The 26,580-nt window shown below is 59.3% G+C and overlaps 1 protein-coding gene across 1 annotated transcript; it reads right to left on the reverse strand.

Moving 5' to 3' along the window:
• Positions 1-6,388: 6,388 nt before the first annotated feature.
• LOC132317892 (maestro heat-like repeat-containing protein family member 2B) lies at positions 6,389-25,814 on the reverse strand. Its single transcript, XM_059823398.1, has 31 exons — positions 25,688-25,814; positions 25,023-25,162; positions 24,270-24,392; positions 23,552-23,717; positions 23,051-23,149; positions 22,371-22,522; positions 21,890-22,033; positions 21,233-21,325; positions 20,669-20,738; positions 20,443-20,556; positions 19,964-20,037; positions 19,504-19,623; positions 18,379-18,486; positions 18,024-18,183; positions 17,620-17,660; positions 17,190-17,331; positions 16,469-16,521; positions 15,939-16,046; positions 15,580-15,699; positions 15,272-15,394; positions 14,291-14,452; positions 13,575-13,642; positions 12,873-12,957; positions 11,966-12,089; positions 11,155-11,264; positions 9,806-9,897; positions 9,401-9,563; positions 8,912-9,108; positions 8,164-8,301; positions 7,854-7,965; positions 6,389-6,409 (listed from the first exon to the last, which is right to left on the reverse strand). Exons 1-31 carry the CDS (start codon positions 25,812-25,814, stop codon positions 6,389-6,391), a joined length of 3,549 nt encoding a protein of 1,182 aa, XP_059679381.1.
• Positions 25,815-26,580: the final 766 nt, after the last annotated feature.

Below are 26,580 nucleotides of genomic sequence, written 5' to 3' on the forward strand. Positions count from 1 at the left end.
TGCAGAATTTGCCAAGTGCCGAGGAATATATATTAATGGCCAAAAGTTCATCCAAAAGATAAGAGAGGAAGTAGAAAATAAGACCCTCTGAGGAAGTAAACGACCACCGAAGCCAGATCCGAGCATACGCAAAGATAATGTGGACATTTTTAGAATTGATGACATAGATATTTTAATTACTCCACCCCATTTATGAATATGTATGATTTGTCTTACATAATCTCATAAATATGTATACTTTTGTGTAATAAAGAATTGCTTGCTCGCCGAAGGAGTGTGCAAGCTTTGAGGAACAATCCCCTTGCACCCCGGCGCCGAAGTAAACATCCCTACTTTATAACTCTTTGTGAGTTGTGAAGTTTGTTTCCACGCGTCACACCCACGGCACCTCCATTTCCCAAGAGCCGGCAGCACAGTTTGGGTGGGGCAAAAGGCACACATCAGACCTTGGAGCCAAGAGAGGGGCACAAGCATCTGCCAAGTGAGCTGCGTGCAGCCAGGAGCACTCCCCACTTGCTTCTCTGACAACAAAGTCCCCGTGCATGCTCTCACCAGGAGCGAGAAACAACTTCCATGTTTGGAAATCCCCATTTATGAAAGGCTGTGAACAGAGACAGTGGTGTCCATGCGCGTGAGAGCCACACGAAGGCCTGGGGACAGCAAAGGCACCTGGTCTGCCCCCACCAGAACATGCTTGCTCCAAAGCTTGGAGCTGCCTGTCAGAGAGGAGGCCGCTCTACCTTCCCCTGGCCTGTGGACATGAAACACTCACCTCCAGCTGTCAGCGCTCAGGCTGGCCACCCTCAGGGCAGCAGCAGGAGCCGCTCTGACACTGGTTGTGGGGTTGTCCCCACAGAGTGCTCAGGCCCAGGGCTGGTGAACCGGGCCATGGCGGGGCCTGTGGGCAGTGAGGTCTCCAGGTCACCCCCAAGCCCGATATCTCAGGACAGTTGCTGGAATGGGGAGGGAAAATGGTGGTGGAAGTTTCCTGCTCTCTGGTAAATCCTTGTTATCGTCACATTGCTTGCTTTGCTTTTTCCCCTACTGTACATTTCCTGGTACCACCACCATCATACGCTTTTTCTGGGACTTTCAGAATACTTTCCTTCTGTTTGTCCTGGCCTGTGAGACTTCAGCTGCTCCGCCCTCTTCCGTGGCTTAGTCTACTCCTCTCTGATCATGCCTCTTAAGTTACCTATGAGGGCTTGATGTGCTTCCGTATTTTTTCCTCTTTGTCATTCTCTGTATCTGTGGGTTTTTCTATTTTTATTATTTTACACTCCTGTGCAGTGAACACCTGTTTCCCCTTACCTGTGAATGAGCTGGGGCACTTTCTTGTCCCTGTCTGGGCTCTTCCGCGCTCTCCTTTGGTAAAGGGAGAGTCTCTGCCTCCTCCCAAGGCCACATGCTCCTTCGGTGGCTCCTGGAGTCTTAAGTTTCACCAAAAGCCTTTCTCTTGCTGGCAGCGTGTGGTTTGAGACGCATCTCTCCCTTTCTTGTCACTCCTCTGTCCCATCAGACAGAAGGGTAACGTAGATGTTTGGACAAGGTTTTGGAGCCAGTGTTTTCTCATGGTCATTCCTCAGAGCACACTCAGTCACGAGGCATTCCCATCGCCCTCTTCTTCAGAGCTGGCCTGGTCTCAGACGTTGAGTGCAACTTTCTTTTCTCCTTAGTTTGGGAGCAAAACACCGCTGGGTACAAAAGAGAGGATGCTGCTCCTGGCAAGAGCTGTTGCTATCAAAGTCCCTTGCGTGATGACAGATGCTGCGAAGGGTCTGTGTACCCCCTGAGTCCTGCCTCAACCCGTGTACATGGTGGTAGAAGTCCTGTCTTTTGCTGCGCTTGAGCTTTCGACTCTTAGTGGCCTCTCAGTAGAGTCTCTCTTCTGAGTCTCACTCTTCGTTTTACAACGGGTCTGCACTTGCACACTCCTGGGCTGGCTTGTGGGGTAGCTGCCAATCCTCTCTCACTGCAGCTGTGAGCAGGTGCTGGAGGCTTTTACTGGAAGAGCAGAAATGGATGGAGTGGAGCGATTCAAGCCCGTCTTGGGTGGCCTGGAGAGTGGAACCTCGGTGGTGCTGAAGGTACGTATTCCCTCAGGGTTTTGTGGACGTGGCACTTGGAATCTAACGCAGGAGCTGGAGAGCTTGAAGCGGGATGAATTTGGTGTGGATGCCTTTGGCTTTACTGCTTTTTTTTCTGCTGTGGCTTTGCGTGTTGTCCTCTGACCTCCTAGTAAGTCCTGAACCACTGACTTCCAGTCCACGCTCAGAAGGTTTCTCTTTTGTGTGTGTGGTTGGTTGTTTCTTTCAGGTGGCCTGTATGCAGCTGAGCAATGCCATGATCTGTCCTGCTGGTGAACTTGACTTGGGAGTTCAGATTCGTACTGAGCTGATGCATTCAGGACTTCATCACATCCCCAAGGTAAGGAGCTGCCATCTTTCCTGTCTCCCCATGGAGTGTGATGGCCCCACAACAGCAGCACAGCTGTTTTCAGTGGGAAAACCCCAGAAATGCTGTGTTTCTAGCGGACGCAAAGCAAGGCTGGTCTTGTCAGATCTGCTGCTGCGATGAGACATGCTATGTTGCGGGTGTTTCAATATCCTTCTGGCTGCCCACGCTTGCAAGGACTTTCAGCGCTGAGCATGGGTTTTTGTTAAATAGCAATAGTGCTTTTTACTGGAAACCCGTGACGGTGATCTCTGTCTGTGAATGTGCAGTTTGCCCTCCCTTCTGGGTCTGTTTCTAGCCTCAGCTATGTGATTACGTGCTCTTCCTAGGGCGTTATTCAAACCTGTGGGCATATTATCAATATACCTGATCCAGACCATGTTACTTAAAGGTTCACTGTGAACCCTGAAACCCTGTCGTCTTAGAATCATAGAATCATAGACTAGTTTGGATTGGAAGGGACCTTTAAAGGTCGTCTAGTCCAACCCCGCCTTGTAGTGAGCAGGGACATCTTCAACTAGATCAGGTTGCTCAGAGCTCCGTCCAACCTGACCTTGAATGTTTCCAGGGATGGGGCATCTACCACCTCTCTGGGCAACCTGTGCCAGTGCTTCACCACCCTCATGGTAAAATGGGTAAAAACCCTCTTTTGGTTTAAAACCATTACCCCGGTCCTACGCAACAGGCCCTACTAAAAAGTCTGTCCCCATCTTTCTTGTAAGCCCCCTTTAAGTACTGAAAGGCTGCAATCGGGTCTCCCCAGAGCCTTCTCTTCCCCAGGCTGAACAATCCCAACTCTCTCAGCCTGCCCTCATAGGAGAGGTGTTCCGTCCCTCTGATCCTTTTCATGGCCCTCCTCTGGACCCGCTCCAACAGGTCCATGTCTTTCCTGTCTTCCAGCAATGCACTTCAGAGGCCTGTGGCTCGATTGATACTTTCTCAATATTGCAACGCCATCAGTTTTCATTGGGTGTTTTTGGGTGTGCTTACGGCATTGACAGGAGCTGTGAACACTGGAGAAAGAAGAGCTGAAACTGCAATTGGATATATATGAAGAACAGTGTGGGGAAGACTCTGAAGACCCGTGGATTTGTTTAAATGAGACTCATACTCAGATGCGATATCCTTTAGCTATATGCTGGGCTGTGGATGAGCGTGGGAAAACTGACCTTCCTAGAAGTTTTCTCAGCTCAGCCGCCGCTCTACCAGAACAGGAAACGTGCACATATCCAAGCCCTTCATGCTACTAGGCAGGCATAGGATTGCATGTGGGTTCAGACAGAGATTTCCATGGAGTCCTCCGGTCTTTAGGGAAGGGGTGTGTGGTGGGGTTGGGGCAGCGTGGTTACCCCTTAAGCCAGGTGAACCCAGACATCTTGCTGTTCTTGGGCTGTAGTTGTTATGAAATTTTGCATGCTGGGTTGTCTGACTCTGCCTAAAGAATAAGGGAGCGGGTAAGGGTAAGGCTGGTGCTGCACCCTGCAAGAGAGGTTGGTCTGCTTCTGGAGCTTGTGAGCATCAGGAGGCAGAGCTGGCCCCCAGTGATTTGATACTGCGTGGGCCACAGCTTGCCGGGTGTTTTCTGTGTTTAGACTGGCCTTTTAGGCAAGCTGTGGCTTGCCTTCTGGGCAGCACGATGCAGGTGACGTTTCTGTGCAGCGTATTCAGCTTTTTGGAGGTGGCCCCCAGAGGGCACGTGAAACAACGGCTGCTTTACAGGAGTATCATTTTGGAGTATTTTCATCCGTCCCCTTTGGTGTGTGAATCTGGGGAGAACAGCAGTCTCTGTAATGGACCTTTCCCCCTGCACAGAGAAATGCCATCCCACGGCTGTAGCGTGGGATGTGCCACAGCTGCAGCTCTTTGCGGTTGTGGGCGTAGACTGACCCTGTTCCGGAGGGTGACCGGCTAACTAGTCACCAGTTCCCAAAGACATGCCATCCTCAGACTGTACTAACCAAACACCAGGACGCATGTCTCATCTCGGTCTGGAAGGTGAAGGAGGCAGCTGGTGGTTCAGGCGTGGCTTTGGGATGGGGTGGGCAAGAGTAAAGAAGTGAGAAAAGAGCATCCTGCTGCCCTGCTAACTACGGGGCACTCCTTGTGATGCGAGACTCGGACTGAAACCTTGTCACCCCTGCCCCCAGAAGTGGCACCTGCACTCTTTCCATTCCATGGTCAGTTCTGAAACAGGTCTGTCCAGCTCCCTTAGGAAAAGGCTCCTTGGCTAGCACCTCCACTTGGGGAGAGGAACTGCCCCTCAAGTCCAACTCCTGCCTAGGGCTGCCTCCGCCTTCTGCTGAGACACCCGGAGTGTCCCTTGGAGAAGCTGTACATGTCTGTGGTGGGGACATCTGTCCAGTAGAGCTCCCCAGCAGAGGGTCCCCTTCCATCCCATGGTGACCTGGGAAGCCGAGTCACCAAAGGCAAGGCTTGCTTTAGTCTTGCTTGCAGGTCTGGACCTTAGACAGCTCTCCAACCTCATTGTTCCAGTATCATCCCTCTCTCCGCATCTGCCCTCTTGATGCAGCTAAGGATGTCATTCTCCAGTCTGAGGAGCCAAAAAGGACCGACCCCAACTGTCCTCCCTCCTCTGCCAGGCCCAGCCTTGGAAACCAGCTGGTTGCATCAAGGAGCTCTATCAAAGGGTGGGAAGTTTAGGCAAGGAGCATGGGGAGGCATGTCCCTAGTTCTGGGGGAGGGGTCTGAGACAGCATTCCCAGAAAAAGTCACGGACATCCCTCCACACACCCTTCCCTCCCTGCATCCCTGACTAGTCAGGCAGCCCCAGCTCCAGCTGTGCTCCTCTGGCTCCAGCTGTGTTCTGCCCCTCGCCTTTCACCTTGGGGTGCAATGGGTGGGGAAGCCGCCGTGCATCCCAGAGCCTTCCTTCAGCCCTTGGATGAGGAAATTTCCCCTCTCACCCCTCCTTCCTTGCTGGAGAGCCCTCAGCCATCTCTGCTCCTCGGGGCTCAGGGTGACAGGGCCGGCCCATGGTGGGAAGGCAGGGAAATCTGTTGGCCATTGCGGGGACGCCGCAGCTGAGGTGGTGTTTGTCCTGGCCTCTGGAGGGATTTCTGCCCGAAGTTTTGAGAGCAGCAACAGGGACAGCCACATCTGAGCGAGTCACCCGTGGTGCCTGTTGTGCTCCCGGAGCAGGGAACGTCCCACAGCCCAATCTCTGGGTCCCAGCACCCTAAGAGCCTGCCCCCCCGCCCCAGCCCTCCATACACAGGGAGTGCCTGGGGACCCCTCAGCTCCCACAGCGGTGGTGTGGTGCAATGGGACAGTGCAGCCTGGCCGTGCCCTGGGGGACCGCGGCTGCAGGACTGGGGCCGCGCTGGCCTGGGGCTCCTGGGGGCACTGGGCCCCTGTGGGCCAGTGTCACAGGCTTTCCCCCAGCCCCCAACCCAGCCCAGAGCTTGGCTGTGGGGCACCCACAGGAGTGGGGCAGGAGGGGGCTGCTTGGGGGGAAGTGAGGTGCCAGGAGTTATGCTTGTACTTGTTCAGAGGAGACTGTGCTCTGTAAATAGCCCGTCTTCAGCGGCTGTTGGGGTTGCTGCTGTTACTGTTACTGCTGTCAGGAGAGCTCACAAAACAGGCTAGCAGGCAGAGCTCAGCCCCTTTCAGCTCTTGCCTACTGGAGCCTTCCCACTCCACAGGTTCATCTGTTTTCTGGGCCTGGCCTGATATGAGAAATCTCCCCCAAAGACATTTATCTCCAGAGACTCCACTCTGCAGGGACTTCTCTCCCCGTGTCTCTGGCTTCTTGGTCCTTTGCTTTCTTTCAGGTGATGCAGCTGAACCAAGGTGTTTGGTCCATATGAGCAGCAACTCAGGGAGTTACCGGCAGGGCTGAGAAGCTCCGTGGGGTTGGGAAGAGGCTCAGACCGTTGGAGGGCAGCACAAAGCCTGACGTGCAGGGAGCCAGGGCTCACACGTGCCTCGAACTGACCTGCAGCGGTGGGGGAGGACAGGGGTCCCTCTGAGACACCCTCATACAAACGCCTGCCACCGGAGAAGGTCCAGCTCGGTCGCTTGCCCCGCGCCTGACACACTCACCTCCCAGGACTGCCAGAGCCCTCAGCACTGCCGGTGCCCAGGGAAACCACCAGCACCTCGGCCGTTGCTGGTGCCCCCTCCACGGCAGGACCCACCCCCCAGCCTGGTGTTCCACCCAGTCAGGGGCTCGACTCCCTCTTCCAGCTCCATCCTCACCTCTGTCAAGGAACGTGACTGTGCAAGGCGGGAGCACGTGTTTGAGCAAACTGTGCAGAGTCTTCAGTTCGGATCACACGTCTGGTGGGACCTCCGGGACAGGGGACCAGAGGCTTACATGGGCTCGCAGCAGGGCCAGGGTGCCCAGCAGCCTGAGAGGTGAAACCACATCTCTGCTGATGGGCTCCCTGCGTGGAGCTGCCCCTGCCCCACGCAGATGTGCCCAGGCCTGCCGGGGCTGGGGAGCAGCACCAATGGGGCCTGTGTTAGTGGGCAGGGGTCCGATGGGCCAGCCAGAGCCCTCTGCTATGCTCTGTCCCTCTGCTCAGCCCCTGAGCCATAGCTGACCCTTTAAGATGCCCCCCGACATTCCCCACTTGTCCCCCAGTGCCCCCCTTCTGCCCCCTGCCCACGCTCCTGTAAACTTCTGTGCCTCCCTTGGTTCCCCCCACCCATCCCCCAGTGCCCTCTACTCCCCCCAGTGCCCCCCTTTTCCCCTGCTACCCACACTGTGTCCCTGGGCAAGTGCCGTCGGGGGTCCCAGCATGGTAGGACACCAGGGGGCAAAGCCTGCTGTGGTGGTATGGTCAGGCCTGTCCTGGGCTCTTCCCTGCACCACCCCTTGCTGGTGCCAGAGGTGGACATGCCGTGGTGGGAGGGGTGGCAAGGGGATCCCCATGGGCAGTGGGAGGGCACGGCAAGGCCCCAGGACCCCATGGGGAGAGCCCTGCTCTGGGGTCTGTCCTGGCATGACTCCGTTGTGCCCAGCCCGGGAAGATCCGAGAGGGGCCATGCAGCTGGCAGCCCCCAGCCTCGGTGTCACCCACATGTGGTCGCACCAAGCACAAGGGTGCCATCAGGGAAAAAAAAAAAGATACAGCACCCTTTAGGCATCTTGTGCTGAGCTTTATTTAATTAACTCCTTGGTGCTGGCTGGGGCCAGGTATCGTGGAGAGACTCCTCTAGCGCCTGCCTCACTCGTGGCTCCTTGTTGTCCTGCAGCCCCGAGAGCTGGAACGACACAGGCAGTGCCGTGGGGACCTGGTCCCGGCCAGGCGCTCCCCTGGCTGCTCCGCTCCAGGGACCTTTTCTCCAGGGATCTTCCCACAAAAAAAGACATCCCAAGGAGCAGGATCTCGGTAAAACCCTCTGAACCCTTCCCTCCCCACCCCCTGCCTTACCTCAGCAAAGAAGGCTGTAGCTGTCACCCGCAGCTTAACTGAGCACGAACCCAGCCATGGCAAGAGGTTCTTCACCAGCCAGGGGGAGACGAGCCCAGCCTGGAGCAGGACGCTGCACAGGGGACACAAGCGAGGGACACACAGTTAGCCAGGAAGGCCACAGGCCGGGTCTCCAAAATTCACGTGCACCGATGCAGACACTATTCTTTAGCTCAGGACGGCTTCCCAGGCATGCCGGAAGGGTCCCCGCAGCCATTTCCCTGGGCACAGCTCCGCAGGAGGCAGCCAGGTGCATCCTTGGGGCTCTTACCTGGTCAGGAGACGCACCCCCTCAGGGTGAGCCAGGGCGTCTTCCAGGCGAGCCCACACTGACTGATCCATGAGCCGCTGCATCCACGTCTGCGCCATGCATTTGCCTAGCACCAACTCTATAGCTGAAAGGAAAATCCTGGCAGAAGAAACAAACCAGAAAATAAACAAACACAAACAAAACAAATCAAAACAACACCACCACCACAAACCCAAAGAAATCTCAAATCACAGCAGGTTAGGGGAATACTTATCTTCAGCAGAGCTAAATACCCCTGAGATGCTGCTTCACAGCCTTCAAGACTGCAGCTAACGACACTGGCATTTTCATCATGCCCCAAACCCACTGACGCAGAGGAAAACCCACGCTCCTAGGCTTCCTCCATGCCCAATACTTGCCAAGGCAACACCTAATACCTCTTCCCACCAGCATTTTGTGAAGAATGACACCAGTGCCCACGAGAGCCTCTGCTCCCAGCGGGGGCCCGTGGAGGGAGTGCAATGCTGGTGTGCATGCAAGGGTATGCAGGAGGCAAGATGACAGCCGTCCGCAGTACGGGTTGCCTAAGACCTTCCTGCCTGGGAGCTGGAGTCTCCCCATGAAGGAACAGAAGTAAAACCAACCATGACGACCGGTTTGCACATCTAGGAAGCGGGGCAGGTGAAGCACTCCCTCAGCCCCACAAAGGCACGTGCCTTGGCGAGGGGAACCGAAGCCAGCCCCTCCATCTGCCCCTGTGGCGCCTTACCTGCAGGGCTTCTCCTCAAGCACCTGGCCCTCGAGGAACAGTTGTCTCCAGCCTTCTCCCAGGGGGGAAAGCAGCCTCTCCTCGTCCAGCATTTCACTGGCCCACCTCAGGAGGCTGGGAAGGAGGTGGGGAAGCAGCTGCCTGAACTCCTCCATGTCCCTCAGGGCAACCACGACCTCGGAGATGGCACGGGTGATCTGCAGAGAAACGTGACCAAGAAGCACCTGTTCAGGCAAGGCCTTTTCCCACCAGCCTGGTTCCCCTGCCTGCCTGGGGCAGGGGGGGTTACTGTCCGCAATTGTCACTTCTGCGACAGCCTTGTGGCTCAGGAGCACAAGACTGTGCCGGCTCCCCACACTGCTTGAGGCCGGCCCAGCACAGCGCCATGGGAGTCTCCAGGGGCTTCTGCAAAGGGCACCTGACTCCCTCATGCCGAAGTAAGAGTTAGCAGGTGCAAAGCTGCAGAAACATGTCTGCCGTTGAACGTACCATCACAGTCTCCAGAACAGTCTGATGACTGTGCTGCTCACAAGTGCAAGAGCAAGTCCACAGGCGGTTGTTTCCTGCTCTGTTTAGTTTCTCCACTAAGCACCTCAGGACCTGAATCACAATGGTGCTTCTCCCCAGGGTCCTCCACAGCTCCACCGTGTCACTGCAAGGGAAGAGACGTTCACCCCTGAGCCCGTATCCTCGCAGTCCTGCAGTGCCCTCAAACCTCCTCATCCGCAATGGGGCTTACGACGCCCCACTCACAGCAGAGACACAAGCATGCAGGCTTGCAACACTCAAGACTGTTCAGGCAGGAAAAAAAGTCCTGCTTCTCAACTGGACCACCCCAGGGCAAGCAAGCTGCAGGGTCTCTGACTACAGCGGGGAAGCGGGTAGTGCACGTACCTGTCCATGGGCAGACCCTTCTGGAGGAGACTGCTGATGAGGGGCTCCTGGTGAAAGCGGGCCCGGAGCAGGAAGGGCCTGTGGGTGCTCTGCTGCATGTAGGTGCAAAGGGTCTTCAGGATTTTTGGCACCTGAATGGAAGAAGAGGAGAAAGAAGGGTTCGGTGTATCCTTTATCCCCTCCTGCGGGGCCCAGACACAGTCATTCAGCACATGAGCAGTGCCTGCTCCCTTGAGTCCAGACCTAGCTCGAAACCTCACCCCTTCCACCCTGCCTGACCCTGGCTCACATCTGGAGCTGGATGTGTTCTTGGCAATTGTGCGCACGCACGCACGCACAGGCATGCGTGCACTCACTCGCATGGGCCTGGGCCCAACCGTATGAGCAGCTGCGTGCCCTTGTGCACACAGAGGACACAGACACGTTTCACACCCAACACTTGAATACCTCACCCCACCTGTTTGTAGCGATGCAAGAGCAAAAGCAAACACCACAGTCGCACATGGAAAGCAGCGACAGCAATGAACAAGTATGCAACCTATGGAAAACCTGGCATGGCCAGCAAAGCTCAGGGAGGGAATTGGGGAGCAGGGAAGAAAGAGCAGGGTGAAGTGAGTCCCAGGGCAGGGAGGACTGACAGTGACCCCAGAGGAAGGGGAGGAACGGCAAGGTCGGTGCCTCCTAGTGCCTCACTCGTGGGAAGGACGTGGACAACGGGAGACTTTGGACAAGAAGTGCCCATATCCTTGTCACCAGCTGGAGCAGACCCCAGCAGCAGTTGCTAATGCCCGGCTCAGACCATCAGTAGCCCCTCGGTTCGGCACACTGGTGGTGTTTCTTGAGCCCATGCCAACTGCACAGGCTGCAGTGCAACAGCCGACAGGAGAAAAGACAAAGTGAAATGGGAAAAAAGATCTCCTTTACCTCCTGGAGTATTTCCTTTCTGCATTCCTCCAGGAAGACAAACACCCACTTCTGCACTGCTCTTGCACGTGTGGGTGTGACATGCAGCAATCTGTCCCGGACAGCGGTCAGAAAGTCCGTAGCCTGCGCTAGAGGGATGCATTTGCAAACAGCCTGGAGAGAAGTCAGAAACAGGAAAGACCATGTCACAGCTCTGCTCCAGCAATTCAGAAAGGAAAGAAAACTTGACGGGACTGTTAGTTCGGCAGTCACGGAGGAGGCAATCACTTTTTCCTCTGCTGTGCACACGGTGCTGTTTACATCTAATGCGGCTAAGCGATCTGGACAGCTTGCTCTGGAGCCAGCAAGAGACTCTGGAGGGGAGCAGGGAGACATGCAGGAGCCCAGGAGCTGGGCCCCCACCCCACTGTTTTGGGGCCAGTTACCTTTGCTATTTTGGTCCAGGTCTCCACCGGAATCTCAGTGTCCGGGCTGTTCAGCTCCTCAGCCAGGCACCTGATCTCATCTGCCTGAAACACCGCCTTCATGGTCTTGGCTGGAACAAACACCAGGAGAAAAGAGGAGTCACGTCTACAGAAATGCAACCTCTGGCCCTAGATACTGCTAAAGGAGAACCCAAGGGGTGGCAGTGAAGGCCACAGGAAAACCCGGGGCCCTCCTGAACTCAGTGCAGCAGGATTTCCCGAGCCTGATAAATGGCTGACAAATCCCCGGCTGGAAAGAGCCCTCTTCCTCTGGGAACCTTCTGCTGGGGCTTCAGGGTTTCAGCAGCCTCTGCTCCTAGCAGCTGCACCCCCTGTTCACGCACAGGCCACCATCGTCTCTGGGAGGCAGGAAACCTCCCCGGGACTACCTCAGCACAGGCGGACCTTTGCAGCACGCTCTGGGCCTGCAGCTCAGATCCCTCCTCCCTGCCCAGTTTGCTCTGGGCAACAAATTGGTTTCCTCTCTTGTGCTTGGCAGGATATTTCTTGCCTGGCAGCGATGAGTTTGGAGACTGCCTAGGGAGCTGCCTGTCTCTCCAGGCTCAAGGCAGGGAGCGAGGGGGAAGGCACCCTCTGAAACGTCAGGGACCTCATCCGAGCGAGTTCTCTGACCACCCTCTGTCTCTCCTTGAACATGGAGGGGGACAGACATGGAGGGGGACAGTCCCCAGCATTGGTGACAACGTCCTGCTCTCAGACAGCAGTGGGTGAATCAGGCTGAGCAAGGCTGGGAAGTGCCCGCTCTCCTCACCTTGCATTTGGAGAAGGTAGCCAAGGCATACCCATGCCCTCCGGCAGGACATGGCCAGGCAGTCGCTGGTCAGAGTCACCAGCAGTCCCACCAGGGAGCCGAACTGCTCACAAGAACGTCCTCTCTGCAGGGGAGAGCAGCAGGAAAAGGGTCGCAGGCAGCCCCAGCACCCGCTTGCCTCTGCTCCAGGAGCAGCAACCGGGCAGATGCAGGCAGAAGGCCTGCCCCGTAATCCCTGAAGCCCCGAAACCCAGCACCCAGTTGGGCAGGGCTCCCTTCTGGGGCCATGAATGGTGGGAAGGGGGCACCAGGGTACACGGAGGGGCTCTACTCACCATGAGCTCAAATAGCTCCTTGCGAGCTCCCAGCAGATGGGCGCAAAACCGCAGGGCTCTCTCACGCTCCCATCCGTTGGCTGAGGTGAGCCAACCCTTCAGGACCTGAGGCAGGGTGCATCTCTCTCACCACAGGCATCTTTCTCTCCCTGAGATCCCTCTCCCCCTCCCTCCTTCTCTGGCCCCTTCCCAGCATGGCTCCCGGCCCCACTCAGTACTGGCACTGCAGCCTCCACCGCCTCGCTCTCTCCAGCCGCCTCTGCCTTGAGCCAGCTGCTGCTTCCCTGCCGGCGTCTCCCCGCTCCAGCCTTCCCCCAGGCTGTTCTCACCCAGCTCAGGGCTGGCTCTGGGCTTTCCCTCCGTCAGGGCCCACTGCTCTGCCTGGCCTGAGGCTGCAGTGGCCGGGCGCTCCCGTCCCCCAGCTCATCCCCTGGCCCGGGCCAGACACACAGCCTCAGAGCGAGAAGCCAAAGCCCACTTTCCCATAGGAAAGGTATCCATCTCCTAACACCCTCTAAGGCCTCGACCCTCTGCCCCTGCGACACTTTCCCTGTTGCCCCATGGCTGCTCACATGGATCACGTCGTCAAAGCCGGCAGAGGTCTCCTCTGCCTCCAGAAGGGTTTCGATGAGATGGCCCAGGTCTTCCATGCCTCTCCTGTGCAAAAGCTGAAAGCAGGAAAGGAGAGCTGAGGTTCTGCATCATGGGGGCTGCCGGGGCGCACTGAGGTGGGATCCTGACCCAGGGGTGGGCAGGCACTGGCCGGTGGGTACCTGCATGTTCACAGCTGCCCTCACTGTCTTCTTGCCCTTTTTCATCCCCTCCTTGGAAGGAAAGGACAAGACAGTCTGGCAGCACACTGCCAGCAGCTTGCGATTTTCCTCCCTGCTCAGAGGTGGCCTCAGCTTGCTGGCCAGAGGGAAAAGGAAGAGAAAACAGAAAGGGGATTTACTAGCCCTCTCCAGAGGGGCTTAAACCACAGCTGGGTTCCTCTTAATTGAGCACCCCAAATCCAACACCCCCACCCCATGCCAGCAAGCACTGCCTTCAGCGCCAGCAATTCCTGCCTCCTCCCAGGCAGCAGGCAAACCCCCGCCCCCAGGTTAAGGAACCCCGGGGACTCCCTTCCTGTGGGAGACACCCAACATGGGGGACACCCTCCCACTCCACAGCCCCAGCAGCTCCCGGCCCCATGCTCAAGGCCACTGGGGCTGCCCCAGCCAGCTGGGATGGGGCACACCAGGAGTCCCCAGAGCCCGGGGAACAGACCTCACCTCAACTCCCCTAGGGCCTGGAACACTCCATACACCAGGGAGTCCCCGGGCTCCTCCTTTATCCAGTCCTGCAAGTCCCAGAGAGAGAAGCGCAGAGTTGGCAGTGCACAGGGGCACTGGACAGCCCTCCCGTCAGGCCTGGGCAGACACTGCCCCGTCACCCCCACACATGCCCAAAGGCACCGCAGGAGGGACCCTGCTCCCCAGCCACAGCCACCCAGCACCACCACTCAGGGGCCCCACCAGCTCCGGACACAGCTCCAGGAGCTCGCATGAAGCCCAGAGACCATCGTGCCTCTGGGGAAACGAGTCTGATGGCGCAGCCCAAAACTCCCCCGTGAGATTGCCCTGGCTACGGGCACTCACCAGCAAGGTCCACGTCGCCTCCTGCTTTAAGGAGAGCTCAAAGCTGCCGCAGTCGCCCACAGCCTGGATGGCACAGCTGACCTCAGTGATGCTCTGCACCAGGGCGAGCTTGAGCTGCAAGTCCTGAGGCCAAAGAGAGAAAAGCACGCCTTCAACTCTTTGAAGGGCTGAGAGGTGGAAGAGGAGCATGGGCAGGGGAAACCCATGGCGGGGTTGCCTCTGGACGTTGAGGACAAACCCTTCCTTGGGAGATCTTCAGAAAGAGACCATCCATCTCGGTGCACCCCAGCCCCGAGGGGCTGGACCTGGGACACCCAGGCATCCCTGCCCTGCGTGCCCCACGCTCCTACCCTCTGTTTAGCTCTGGAGAGCTGCAGGATGTTGCCCACGATTTCTTCATCCACACGGGTGAGCAGCTGCTCCTTGGGGGCACGCAGCGCAATGCCGCTGTAGGTGCGCATGAGAGCAGCGCGAATGGCCTGGGCTCTCTCCATCTGCTGCTGCTGCTGTACCTGTGTTGACAGAGATGCCCTGAGACTCCTGCAGGCTCCTGCAGCAGGCCTTGCCCTGCACCTTCCCCAGCTCCTTGTTTCCCTGGGCATCTCCCAGCAGCTCCCCAAGCTGCTCCTCGAGCTGCAAGCTCCGGGGCTGGGAGCTGTTCCCATTCCACAGCTTGGTTTCTCGCATGGGGATGGGGACGAGGTGCAGCCAGCATCGCACACACTGCTGGCTCTTTTACCACTGAGTTGAGAGGTTGGGGAGCTGCCTGGAGCCTTTCTGTGGCAAGGTATCTGACACAGCCTGTCATGGTCCTGCTCAGAGACGTGCAGCCCGTGCGCGTCAGGGGTGCGGATGAGCCCAGTCTGCTCACCTCCCCAGGCCCGGCTGCACCGCTCTCTCTGCAGGGCCCTGCCCTGCCCTGAAAGGCGTCCCCATGGCCCCGAGGTGGGGGGAGCAGAGCCAGCGAGACCTCGCCAGGCTCCTGCTCCCAGCCTCAGCTTAGAGGAAGCGGCAGACTGTCCCACCGTGCCCACCCCATCTTGTTGCCAGCTCCTCCTGAAGTTAAGTCAGGGGCCACGTGGCTGCAAGCAAGCAACCGCTGCAGCTGCCCCAGCTGGGTGGCTCTGATCCACCCGGTGTCAAACCCCGTCCTTTCCAAAGACACCTCAGGGGCCCCAATGCCAGGACATCCCCTCTGAAACACAGGTCTCGCGTAGCTCTTACAAGAGGGCTAACCTAAAGGCAGCTGCCACGGTTTGGCTGCTGCAGGTGTAGAAGTGGAAATAAGACCAAAAAAGGAAAGCCAAACAGCAAAACCCTGGATCCCTTACCTTCCAGCCCATGGAAGTCTGAGAGAACCCATCTATGGTGGAAGCGGCGGAGAACATCATCACCGCATCCAAGACCAGGTGGAAGTGGCTCTGGGCAGCGTGGGACACAACAGAAATCATTCCCTGCAACCACAGAGAAACAGGGAGTCGGCTCCAGCCCACGCACTCAGCTGTGGTCAGCAACAACGGCCAGGCAGGACGTTGCAGCAAGGGGGAAACGGCAGCAACGGGGAAATCAAGGTCTGGAGCAGCCCTCCCTCTCCCCCAGGAACAGGCAGCAGATGCTCAGGACATGAGCACCACCTCACCTGGGCCTCAGACAGCTCCATGGGGTTTGTCTCCTGGAGGAACCTCAGCACCTGCCCTTGGACGTGTCTGAGGTCCCGACAAGCTGCCAGCGCTGTCCCAAGAGCCTTGTACAGGAAAAGCTGAAAGAGAAGAGGCCAAGCCCAAGATGCGGTCACGGCCCAACCTGTCAGGAGACGACTGGGCCCAGGCAGACCCAACCGCCCCCGGGAGGAGGCGAGGCCGGCCCCAGTGCCAGGCTGTAGCCAGCCACTGAGGCAAGCCAGGGGGAAGCGCCTTTTGGGCGCCAGGGAAGAGGAAGAAGTGGAAACCACCTGCGTGGGCAAAGCACCCCGGCCCCCACATGGGGCAGGAGACACACCTTCTCCCAGGAGCCGGCGGCAGAGCTGCCCAGCTGCTGGCTCAGCTCCTGGCTCAGGTCCACAGTCCAGGCCTTGTCCTCGATGGGCTCCAGCGACGCTCGCAGGAACTGGGGTGAACAGGAGAGGAAGCCCTTGGTCAGGGCCCTTTCCACACTCACATGTCCCGGGATGCTGCTGGGGGAGAGCTGCCGGGAACGGCAGACGCTTCCCCTGCCCCACCCAACCCTCTTTTCACCAGCCTCCCTCTTCTCCTAACACCTCAGGTGAGACCCCCCGGCACACCAGACATAGAGGAGGAGGCAGTGCTAAGGCGTGTGCCACAGCGTTAGAGGGCATTAGCCATCAGCCATGGCACCTGTGCAGACAGCAGCTCCTCTGAGCGGGCAGGAACCTACTGCGGGGGGAGGCGCAGGGCGCTCAGGAGGTGCCCCCACCTCCTGCTGCCTACACAGGCAGCCCTGAGCTTCCTCCCACTTCTGCTCCCTCTTCGCCCCCTCTATTTGTGACATCCCCTCCAAGGATGCTGTACCTTGAGCACACGGTGCTCCCACTCTGCAGAGTCCAGGCAGCTCCCGGTTTTTCCTAGAAAGCAAGAGGAAGCTGCTATTTAAGCTCACACCAAAGGCGAGCCCGGTGGTCTCCTCTGCCATCAGACCTCCCAAAAGTCTAAGGCCATCAGCCTAGAAGGGGCCTAGCTATGCCAAAGCCCTTGCGAGGCCCAAGACACAGGAGGGATCCCAGGGGCATTTGTCTGACCGCAGCAGATCCCCACTGCTTGACTGCAGCTCCCAGAACAACTCCAACCACTGAGTCACAGCACGCACCAGCAACACACATTTTCTCCTTAATGACCCACCGCTTTTTACCCACTTGCAGCCCTTCTCCCAGGCTATTGCCCAGGACAGCTGCTGCAAACCTGGCCTGGCCTGGAGACTTGGTCCTCCAAAGCCAGGGGCTGCACCCCCTCCAGGAGCACCAGTCCTGTCCCTCCCCCAAACACCGTCCCGGGCAGGCCGGGGGAGTGCCACCAAGACCTGGCAGCCAAGGGGACAAAACCAGCCCCGTCCATCCCCTGGGCCGAATCGACACTGGGGGACGGCTGCCCCCAGCCTCAGTGCTGGCTCCCTGGACGGGAAAAGGCAGCAGAGCAAGTGCTGGGGAACTGGGGACAATTCTCCTCCGTCACGCTGGGAAGCTGCATTTTCCTGCCCCTCTTCCCTCCAGCCTCTCCCTCCCCACCCGCACTTTACCTTCCAGGGACTGCAGCAGGAGGGGGATCTCAGTCGCCCACGCTGCCCCCAAGGCTCTGTGGATCCTGCGGTGGAGGGCCTGCAGCAGCTGCAAGGCAGCGACTGCACGTTCTGCACTCTTGTGAGGAGCCGCCACCACCACCTAGGCGAGGGCAGGAGAGAAAGGTCGCTCCTGCTGCCAGAGCCGCAGCTTCTCCCAGGAGGGAGGGAGGGAGCTCGGCACCGCTCAGCCAGCAGCGGCAGCTGAGGCCTTCACCCGGGGTGCTGCCAGCCCGGAAAAAGGAGTGGGATCCCCGACGGGCTCGGGCAGACTCGGGCATGCTGCCTCCTCCTCCGGGGCTCCCAGCACTGGCCTCAACGGCATCTCTGCCCCGGGCTCTCCCACCACCCCTGGCCAGGAAAGTTCTTTCCCCAGGGCCCCACTACTCACCAGCAGTCGAGCCAACAGGGCCTGGGGAGCCGGCAGCCGGGCTGCAGGGAGGAAGAAAGGCCGGGTGAGCCGACGAGCCCCCACCGTGCCCTGCCCCTTCGCGCCTCCAATGCCTCGCACAGGGCTGAGGGCTGAGAGCAGCTGCGCTGCTACAGCGCTGGCCTGGGGGCTCCCCAGGGCTGCCCAGCATGAGATGAAGGCAGCTCCAGCGTGGCCAGGAATGAGCCCCGGCTCACCAGGAGAGCGCTGCGAGCAGGAGAGGCGGGCCTCTGCGCCAGGCAAGGGGCAATGCAGGGCCTGCCCTTTGCTTTTCCCAGGCTCCTGCTGAGGGCTGGAGGGGCGCAGGGAGACACGGATTGGCCCAACCCCCGGCCAAACCCAGCAGCGCTCACTGGGGCTCTTACCTTGCTCCTGGGAGTCCACGGCATCAGGCTCCTCCTCTTCTTCCTTGCACCCTGCTCTCTCCCACCTCTCAACTAGGGCTCGGAGACAGCGGGAGAGCGAGATCAGCATGCCACTGTACTGGGCTGGCAGCACGTACTGCAGCAGCCTCGGCCACAGGAGCTGCAGAGAAGAAGTGGGCAATTCACCGTATTGGCATTTCCACTCAGCTCGAAGACAAAAAGGGCAGTCTGCGTTTCCCTGAGCCTTGTGCACTTCAGCACACATGAGGGGAGAGGTTCAGGGCATGGGAGAGCATGAGGAAAAATGTCCTGAAGGCAAGAAGTGGCCACAGCAGCAGGGCACAGGGCGACTTACTTTGGTCATCCCTCTCAGAGAGACATCCAGAGAGCCCAGGATGTCCATGCACAGGGCTCGAAGAGCTCCATCCTCCTGCGTTTCCCAGGGAAAAAGGCCTCCTGCCACCTGTACGACAGAGTTGGCAAAAGCCCCGTTACTCTCAGCTCCTGACCGACAAGGCTCAGGCACGACTCACCAGTACTCCTGTGCCAGCCTCTCAGGAGCACTGACCTCCTGGGTCAAGGAGGACAAGGACAGCTGGAGCCAGCTCGAGGACCAGGTCCCGGACCCTGGGAAGGACTGGGAAGCCTGGGAACAGACAGCGCCGCTGCTTGTCTGCCCAGATCCCAGGGCCCAAATGCTGCTGTCATGCCACTAAAGCAGAGGTGAGGAACGTGCCCTTCAGCAGGGCTGTGCTCAGTGCCAGCCCCGGCGGCGGCAGCACACCCAGCTCGACGGATGCGGAGGGGCACCTGGAAGCCCTTTCCTTCACCCTGCTCCCAAAGCAGAGCCACCCTGAGCCACAGAGCAAAGCGATGCACATGGACCTCCCAGCTAGAGGGAAGATCCTCAGCAAGTCAGCGGGAGGCTCCCCAGCTTTCATCTCCTGGGCACCCAGCTGGAAATGCTCCCCAAAGGGACTGCCAAACAGCCTGTCCCCTTGCCAGAAGGGATGCGGGCCCCCAGACTGTTATCGGACGGGCAGGGTGTGCTTTGGAGGGCCAGAGCACGAGAACACCACAGAAAGTTCCTCTAGCCCGGCCCATGTGTCTGCACTGGCCGTGTTTTTCTGATTGTCCATCAGCGTTTAAGGATGGAGGATGTCCTGTCCCTACAAGCCCCTCCCTTTGCAAGGCGGCTTTGCGGAAGGCACGTGTGGGCACAGCTCAGCCCGTGGGGTGCGCAGGCAGCCCCGCAGTCCCGGGTGGCATGCCCGGGTGCAAACCCACATCATCCACTGACATCTCCACCGACATCAGCACAGATGCCCACGAGGAACGGCCATTTGGAGGCCGCTCTGACGGCCGTGCCAGCGCTGATGGCCCTGCAGCGTGGAGCTCTCCATGGCCAAGGATGCCTGCAGGAGCTCTCAGCACAGTCCAGGCACCGGTCAAAGCCCCGGCTGTCCCGCTCTGCCCTTACCAGTCTGCCTGAGCTCCGGCTGAACTCGATGAAGATGTGCCCCACCACATCCCATGCCCAGCAGCTCTGGGGTCCGGAGCTGAGCAGCTCCCGGATGAACTCCAGAACTGCCCTCCGCACCTGCCAGGGGAGAGCGTGGTTACGGTCCTCCTGTTCAAAACCCAAAGGGAAGCCACCTTTGCTTGGGGGCAGCCTTTGTGGCTCGCGGAGAGGTGACAAGCACACGGCAGAAGCTTTCGCTCCTGGCATCAGGGCTGGGCTTTAGCACCAGGCTGGATGGGCATTTGTCCCAGAGAGCACAGTGACCTCCCCGCTCCACTCTCCCAGCTCTCCCCGGGGAGGAGCCATCACCCACCGCCTGGGCAATGCGCCGGCGCTCCCCAGGCACCCCAGCTCTGCCCTGAGGGAAAGGCTTCCTCTGCCTCCCCTGGTGGCATCGTCCCTTCCCAAACCAGCTCACCTGGGCACTGGGGTCATGGCACACTGACCCCATGGCCTCCACCACCTGGGGCAGCTTCTCTCTCACTGCAGGTGCTGGAAGAGATATGGAGAGGTGTGCGTTGAGGCAGAGCCCCGATGGCGGAAGCTTCCAAGTTTTTCACACACCAACGGGACAGAAAAGCGGGGCCTGATTCTGACTTCACAGGAGGCAGCAGCGTAGCCAGAGTCACTCCGTTTCTAGAGGCACAGCTGGTTTATAGGGACTGAAAGCTATGGTAATATGGTAACACAGAGGAGGATGAGAGAAACAGCATGGGTACAAGCAGCTCCTGTGCGCACCAGCCCACCCGCCCGCCTACCAGCCTGCCCGTGTTACTGAGCTTGGGGCATCATCCCTGCTGTGCCGCCATTTCTAACTGCCGGGGGACAGCTCGAGCCCTGTCGCGGGGCGTCAGCTCGGCTGGGGGACCCGTTCTTTGCAGCTCCTTTGGCACTGACCGTCAGAGTGGGCCAGTGCTCCCAGCAGGCCCAGGGCTGCCACGCGACCGGCCTCAGTCCCACCACTCAGCTGGGAGTGTAGAAACATGACCGTCTCCTCGGGGCACATTCGTGCTGCAGGGAAGAAATCGCATTCTGCATTAGCAGGCAGCTGCCCCCCCACCACCCAGGACAGGGAGGGAGCTGCCATGGCATGGCAGGGCATCGCCCAGTCTTCTCTCCTTACCCTGAAGCGTGATGCAGCGGGACAGTGCTGCCTTATGGGCCAGGCCAGGCTCCTTGGTCACATCAGAGAGCTGTGGGAACGAGGTCCGTTTTAGAGAAAGTTGCAATAGTGTTAAGAGGGACTGAAATGAAACGGTGCTCTCCGCTCTCCTCTCCCTGGGCACGGGACCCACAGCCAAAACCCAGCCCACCCCACGGTGGCCCCGGGCACACACAGAGCTTTGCAGCAGCCCTGGCTGCCCAGGAGCTGAGGCTGAGCGGTGTCGCAAGGCTGCCCTTAGGCTGCTGGTGCTCCAGAGTCCTCCTGCAACTGGGCTGAGAGGGAGATTGCTGTGGGAACTGGGCTGCCCCTCAGCCCCTTCCAAAGAGCCGGGATCAGGCATCCTGCAGCCTTAAGGTGGCACCTGGATCACAAATCCTGGCGTGCTCCTGGCCTGCAGGAAGGTCCTGGCAGAAGGACACCCTGCCCTGCCCTGCCCTGCCCTGCCAGCTGGCAGGTCTTTCCCCTCCATGGCAATCACGTGTGTGGGCCTCAGGCCAACGACTGGGCACAGGCTCCCCTTACCTGGCGGTGCACAGCGGTGCTGATGGCAAGAGCCGTGCCCTGTGGTATTGGGGTCTGAACTGCCTCCAGCATCTCCAGGACATAGCTGAGGCTCTACAAGAGAATAGGGGAGGAAGAGGAGGCTAAAGCCACCTAAAGGCACTTGGGAAAGAAGAAACCCAGCACATCTGGCATAAGGGCAGTCCCTAACACCAGCTCCGAGAGAAAACCCCAAACCCTCCTGCACAGGGCTTCTTGTTTGCCCTCCCCTCAGAGACGCATCGACAGGGTGTCTTTCCTCTGAACAGAGCCCCCTGTTGACAACTCAGTTTCCTGGCACTTCCCACTCATCATCAGACTTTGCCCCTCACTGGTTGGGACTGGACATGGCCCTGGGCACTAGGGCAAAGCTCTTCCCATGCACAGAGCCCTAGGGTGGTGGCAATGCCTCCCTTCCTGAGAAGACAAGCCCCAGAGACTCTTGCCTGCCTCCTGGCCCCCTCTGGGTTGCTCTTTTCTTGCCCAAAGAGCCCAGGAAGCCTCAGGCCTCCTCTGCTCTCCCTCTTCCTTCTCTAAGGGCTTCCCAGCTCCTCCTGGCACCCCACAGCTCCCCAGCGCCTCGTGGCACTCGCGCAGACCCACCCCAGCAGCCACGCCGGACCCTGCGCACCACCTCACCTCAGTGACCCGGGAGGTGTCTCGGACCTCCTGATACCGGTGCAGGAGCCAGAGGACATGCTCCCAGGCATGCTCGCGGTACTGCTCCTCATGCAGAAGGACCTCCATCATGGCAGCCACAGCCCTGAGGACAGCCTGCTTGTCCTGAAGAGGGAAGGGAGAGGCTCTGTTTGGAGGGCTGAAGATCTGCCTAGTGCTCAGTATCCCCTGGACACCAGTCTGCCCTTCCCACTGAGAGGGGTTTCCCTTTCCCTTCTGCCCTGCAGCAGAAGGGCCCGCTCCAAAGCAGAGGGAGCGTTTCCCCACGCTGGTACCCCAGCCCTCCCTGCAGAAAGGCCCCAGGACTCGGCTGCTTCCCGTCAGGGAGCCCCCTCCCCTCACCCCTCTGCTTGCACCCCACTGGGCACAGACGGACCCACCGACATCCGACACAGTGGACATGCCCGCTGTGGCCCCAGGCGTGGAAAGCAGCACTTCTCACCTCCTCCTCCTTGCAGTCCAGCCAATGTACCGCCGCGTAGCGGAAGACCGGGTAAATGGCTTCACAGAACTGTGCTACCCCCTCGCAAGGGAAGGGGCATTGCTCCCGGTTGCAGAAGTACGTGTTGACTCCTTTTGACCATTGCTCCAGAACTGCACCAGGAGAAAGGAAAAGGGAGCATGTGAGAGTCTGCAGCAGGGACGGTACCTTGCACCCTCGCCCAAACCAGCTTTAAGGACAGTCCCAAGCTTGGCAGGGCTCAGCCCAGGACCAGATCTGGATCTGAGGGCAATCTCTGCTCTGGAGGTGTCTGGATTCAAACAGCGCACTGTTTCTCTCCTCCTCCCCATCGCACCTTCTCCTCCTCAGTGGCCCCTTCCCCTCCAGCATCTCTCTCTGCAGGCCCTTCCCTTCCCTTCCCTTCCCTTCCCTTCCCTTCCCTTCCCTTCCCTTCCCTTCCCTTCCCTTCCCTTCCCTTCCCTTCCCTTCCCTTCCCTTCCCTTCCCTTCCCTTCCCGGGCTTCCCCCACTCATTCTACACGCTCACGGCGGTTTGGGATCAACAAGGCCTGACCTCGCTGTGGGCTGACGCCCACCCTGTTCCCTCTGAGATCACATGGAGGCATCAAAGGCCACCCCAGCCCCTGCCCCTGTGACCCCGGCCAAGGAGCCAGCACTCACCACTGCAGACGGTGCGCAGCATCCGGCCACTCCCCACCTGGCTCAGCGTGGCGCGCAGGGCAAGCAGCGTCATTCTCACAAAGGGGATGCACCGCAGGGCTGCAGAGAAGGCAGGGACAGAGGGACCGAGAGTGTCAGTGAGAGACACGGGAGACTGGTGTCCATCCCTGGCAGGGCTGGGGCTGCTGGGCCATGCAGGACATGCCAGAGGGTATGGGGAGGGCTGCCTTCCCCAGGGGAGATGCAGGGAAGCCCTTTGGGGAAACAGGGAGGACAGTGGGGGGCAGAGACCCCGCGGGTTTGTTTCCAATGGGTTCCCACCCTTCGGGAGCTGGGATCAGGCTGGTAGGGCAGAGTTGCCAGCTGGCCCTGGCAGGGAGCAAGGAGGCACGACAACTCCATAGCCCTCTAGTTCAACACAGAGCATTTAGGGAGGGGGTGGATCCTTTCTCCCCATTATCACAGACCCCTGCCCAACCCAGGAGGCCAAGGGTGCCATACCGTAGCTGCGGGCCATTTTGCCCAAGGTGAGGAGCACAATCTCATCAGGGACCTTCCCCATGGCCTTCAGGTGGCTCTGGAGCTCGGGCATGACAAAGTGGAAGTGGGAGCGGGCCAGAGCCACTAGGACATCGCTAGCGGCTGTCCTCATGTCACCTGTCACACCCTGCAAAAGCGTCACAGGTTAAACACTCCCGAGAAAAAGGCTGAGGCACTTAGACAGTCTGAATGACCCCATCTCCTCTGCGAGAGCCCTTGGGGCAGTTGTGCTCGGGGCCCGGCACTTGCTGCCTCTTGCACCCTAGGGTAGGCGAGCAGCTCCCTGGAGAGACGAGGGAAGGCTTTTCCCTGGCGCAGCCCTGTGCCGCTGCCCCCTCTCCCTCTCTACGGAGATGCCAGGAACAAACTGCCGCAGACTCAGGACCCCCCTGGGACCTCTCCGTGGGGCTGGTGGGTTCCCATGGCTCTTCCTCAAGGCAGGAGAAATAACCTTGAGCTTGAACCCAGCTCTCGCTCAGTTCCAAACAGCCCTGAGGCTGCGGCTCTGCACAGCTCTCTGTGTCCAAATTCCCTATAATGACAAGTCCCCAGAGCCTCTCCCTTAGGATCTCCGCTGGGTCTGAATAACCAAGGAACATCTCTGCACCACTCTGTATTTCCCCCAAAACCAGGGGCGGAGGCAGGCTGCTTTGGTGGCCTTGAAAGAGAACAAGCTCACCTGGGCTGCTCGCATGTCACTGGACGCCTCTGCTATCAGGCGGTTCACGACACCGCTCGTCAAACGGCCGTCATCTCCCTGCAAGACGCTCTCCAGCTCCCGGTATGTCTGCACTCGGTCACCCTGGGGACAGGCCACAAAGCGGGGTGATGGGACTTGCTTTGCCCTCGTTCCCAGGGAGCCACGAGAGAGACCTGCTGCCCCCCAAATCATCTGTGTGACACGGGCACGAGGTACGAGCTGCAGGCATTGGTCAGGACAGCCACGGGGGAACAGCAAAGATCTTCCGCAGCACCTCTGACGTCAGCAGAGAGCCAGACAGGGAGATCGACTCCACCAGGGTAAAAGGCCATGCAGGGAAGCGTGGGAACGAGACCATGCCCTGAGGAGGGGAAGCCACGAGCAACCTGCACCTTGGGACACAGCATGCATCCTTGCACCGGCACAAGCCCTGGCGCTGGGACAGTTCCCAAACCAAAGCTAAGGAAGGGCCTTGGGCCCTTGGGCAAAGGTGCTGGAGAGGTGCTGGGATTTGTGCCAGAGGCTTTGCCGTGCCCAGGCGAGTGCTTTGAGCTCCCGGGGAAAGGAGCAGGGAGCGGTGGCATTAGCGCAGCTTGAGCGGCAGGAGCAGCGCTTGGGGACGAAGCGCCTGCAGGAGGGCAGAGGTGCCGTCAGGCAAGATCCCCCTCGGCCATGGCAGCCAGGGAAGCCAGGGGTGAGGAGAGGGGAGCCCTCAACCCGCCCCTGCCTCACCTCATTGTCTTGCAACCGCTTTAGCAGAGAAGTCCCAACGGCCTCAAAGGTAGTGACAACCACTGGGACGGTTCCCGTTGCCCTGCCTGCGTCCTCAGAACGCGCAGGTCTGGACTGGGCACTCAGGCATGGGCAGAGAGCTGGAAGAAAAGAAAGAAATGGTTTTGCTGGCTGCAGGGCTTTGCACCAGGGAGCGGGGAGGATCTTCCCAGCCTCCCCCAGCACTAACAGCCTGTGCTGGACTGTACCGGCAAGAGGGCAGTCAGTGGGATGAGGGGAGGGAGTCTTCCCCTCACTGCGGCGGTGGGAAGAACACCCTGGGGGACTGAGCCCATCCTGGGCTCCCCAGTGACAGAATGGCAGCAACGCACTGGAGTGAGTCCAGCGCAGGGGCCCTGAGCTGGGTGGGGGATGGACACGGGGCTCTGCGAGGAGAGGCCAGGAGGGCTGGCGCTGGCCAGCCCTGACAAGAGCCGGCCGGGCCGGGTCATCTCTGAGCGGTCCCCAGCTTCCCCACGGAGGGCAGGGAGAGGATGGAGCCAGAGCCCTCTCGGAGGTGCCTGGCAGCAGGATGAGAGGTGACGGGGACACAGCCCCCAGCACCTGGCTGGGACAGACACTGCTTCCAGCAGGCATCAGCCCCCAACCTCCCGCCAGCCCCTCACCTCTGAGCGCTCTCATCCTCCTCGTGGCAGCAGGATCTCCCGGGTGGATGCACTGCTCCCTCCGGGCAAAAGCCACGAGAAACTGGGGCAGCACCAGCCCCAGGAGGAAGATATAGTGCCCGGCCATTGTGACACCACTGCAGGGCATGGCACCTCACAGACGGCTGCTGTGACACGGGGACGCGTGCTGGGGACACGCCACGGGGCGGGGTCTGGACACGGCAGCACCCTGGGGACCCCCACAGGCCCAGAAATGCAGGATTTCCCCATTCTCCATCACCTGCATTTGCTCGTGGGCCTCAATCAGCTTTAGCAAAGACTTTCTCCAGACAGCCCTTCCCAGCTCTGTCCCCAGTCCACATTCCCCTCCGGGGACCCATCCCTGGAAGCATTCAAGGTCAGGTGTGACGGGGCTCCGAGCAACCTGATCTAGTTGAAGATGTCGCTGCTTGCTGCAGGGCGGTTGGACTAGATGGCCTTTAAAGGTCCCTTCCAACCCAAACCAGTCTATGAGTCTATGATTATATGACCCAAGGCAACGCGGTCTCAAGGGGACTGCCCTCGCCTTTGCCCTCTGCATTTTCTTGCCCTGGTTTTCTCCAAAGAGGAGGCTCCTGCCTGTGTCTGTGTGTGCCCTCCCCTGTGTCTTCTCCAAGAACATCTGCTCCCATTCTCCAGCCAGGAACAAACTGGGCAGAAACTGGAGACCTCCAACCCATCACACCCAGCTGCGTGGCGGAAAGACAAAGGAGACTCATATTCAAATGGAATATCCTTTTGCTGGTAGCTGGACTGCGGATGAGCATGGGAAAGCTGACCTTCCTAGAAGGTTTCTCAGCTCAAAACCAGATGAAAGGATGACCAGAACTGCCATCTCTACCAGAGTAGGAAAT

This window comes from Gavia stellata, chromosome 12 (genome assembly GCF_030936135.1).
Source record: "Gavia stellata isolate bGavSte3 chromosome 12, bGavSte3.hap2, whole genome shotgun sequence".
NCBI lineage: Eukaryota > Metazoa > Chordata > Aves > Gaviiformes > Gaviidae > Gavia > Gavia stellata.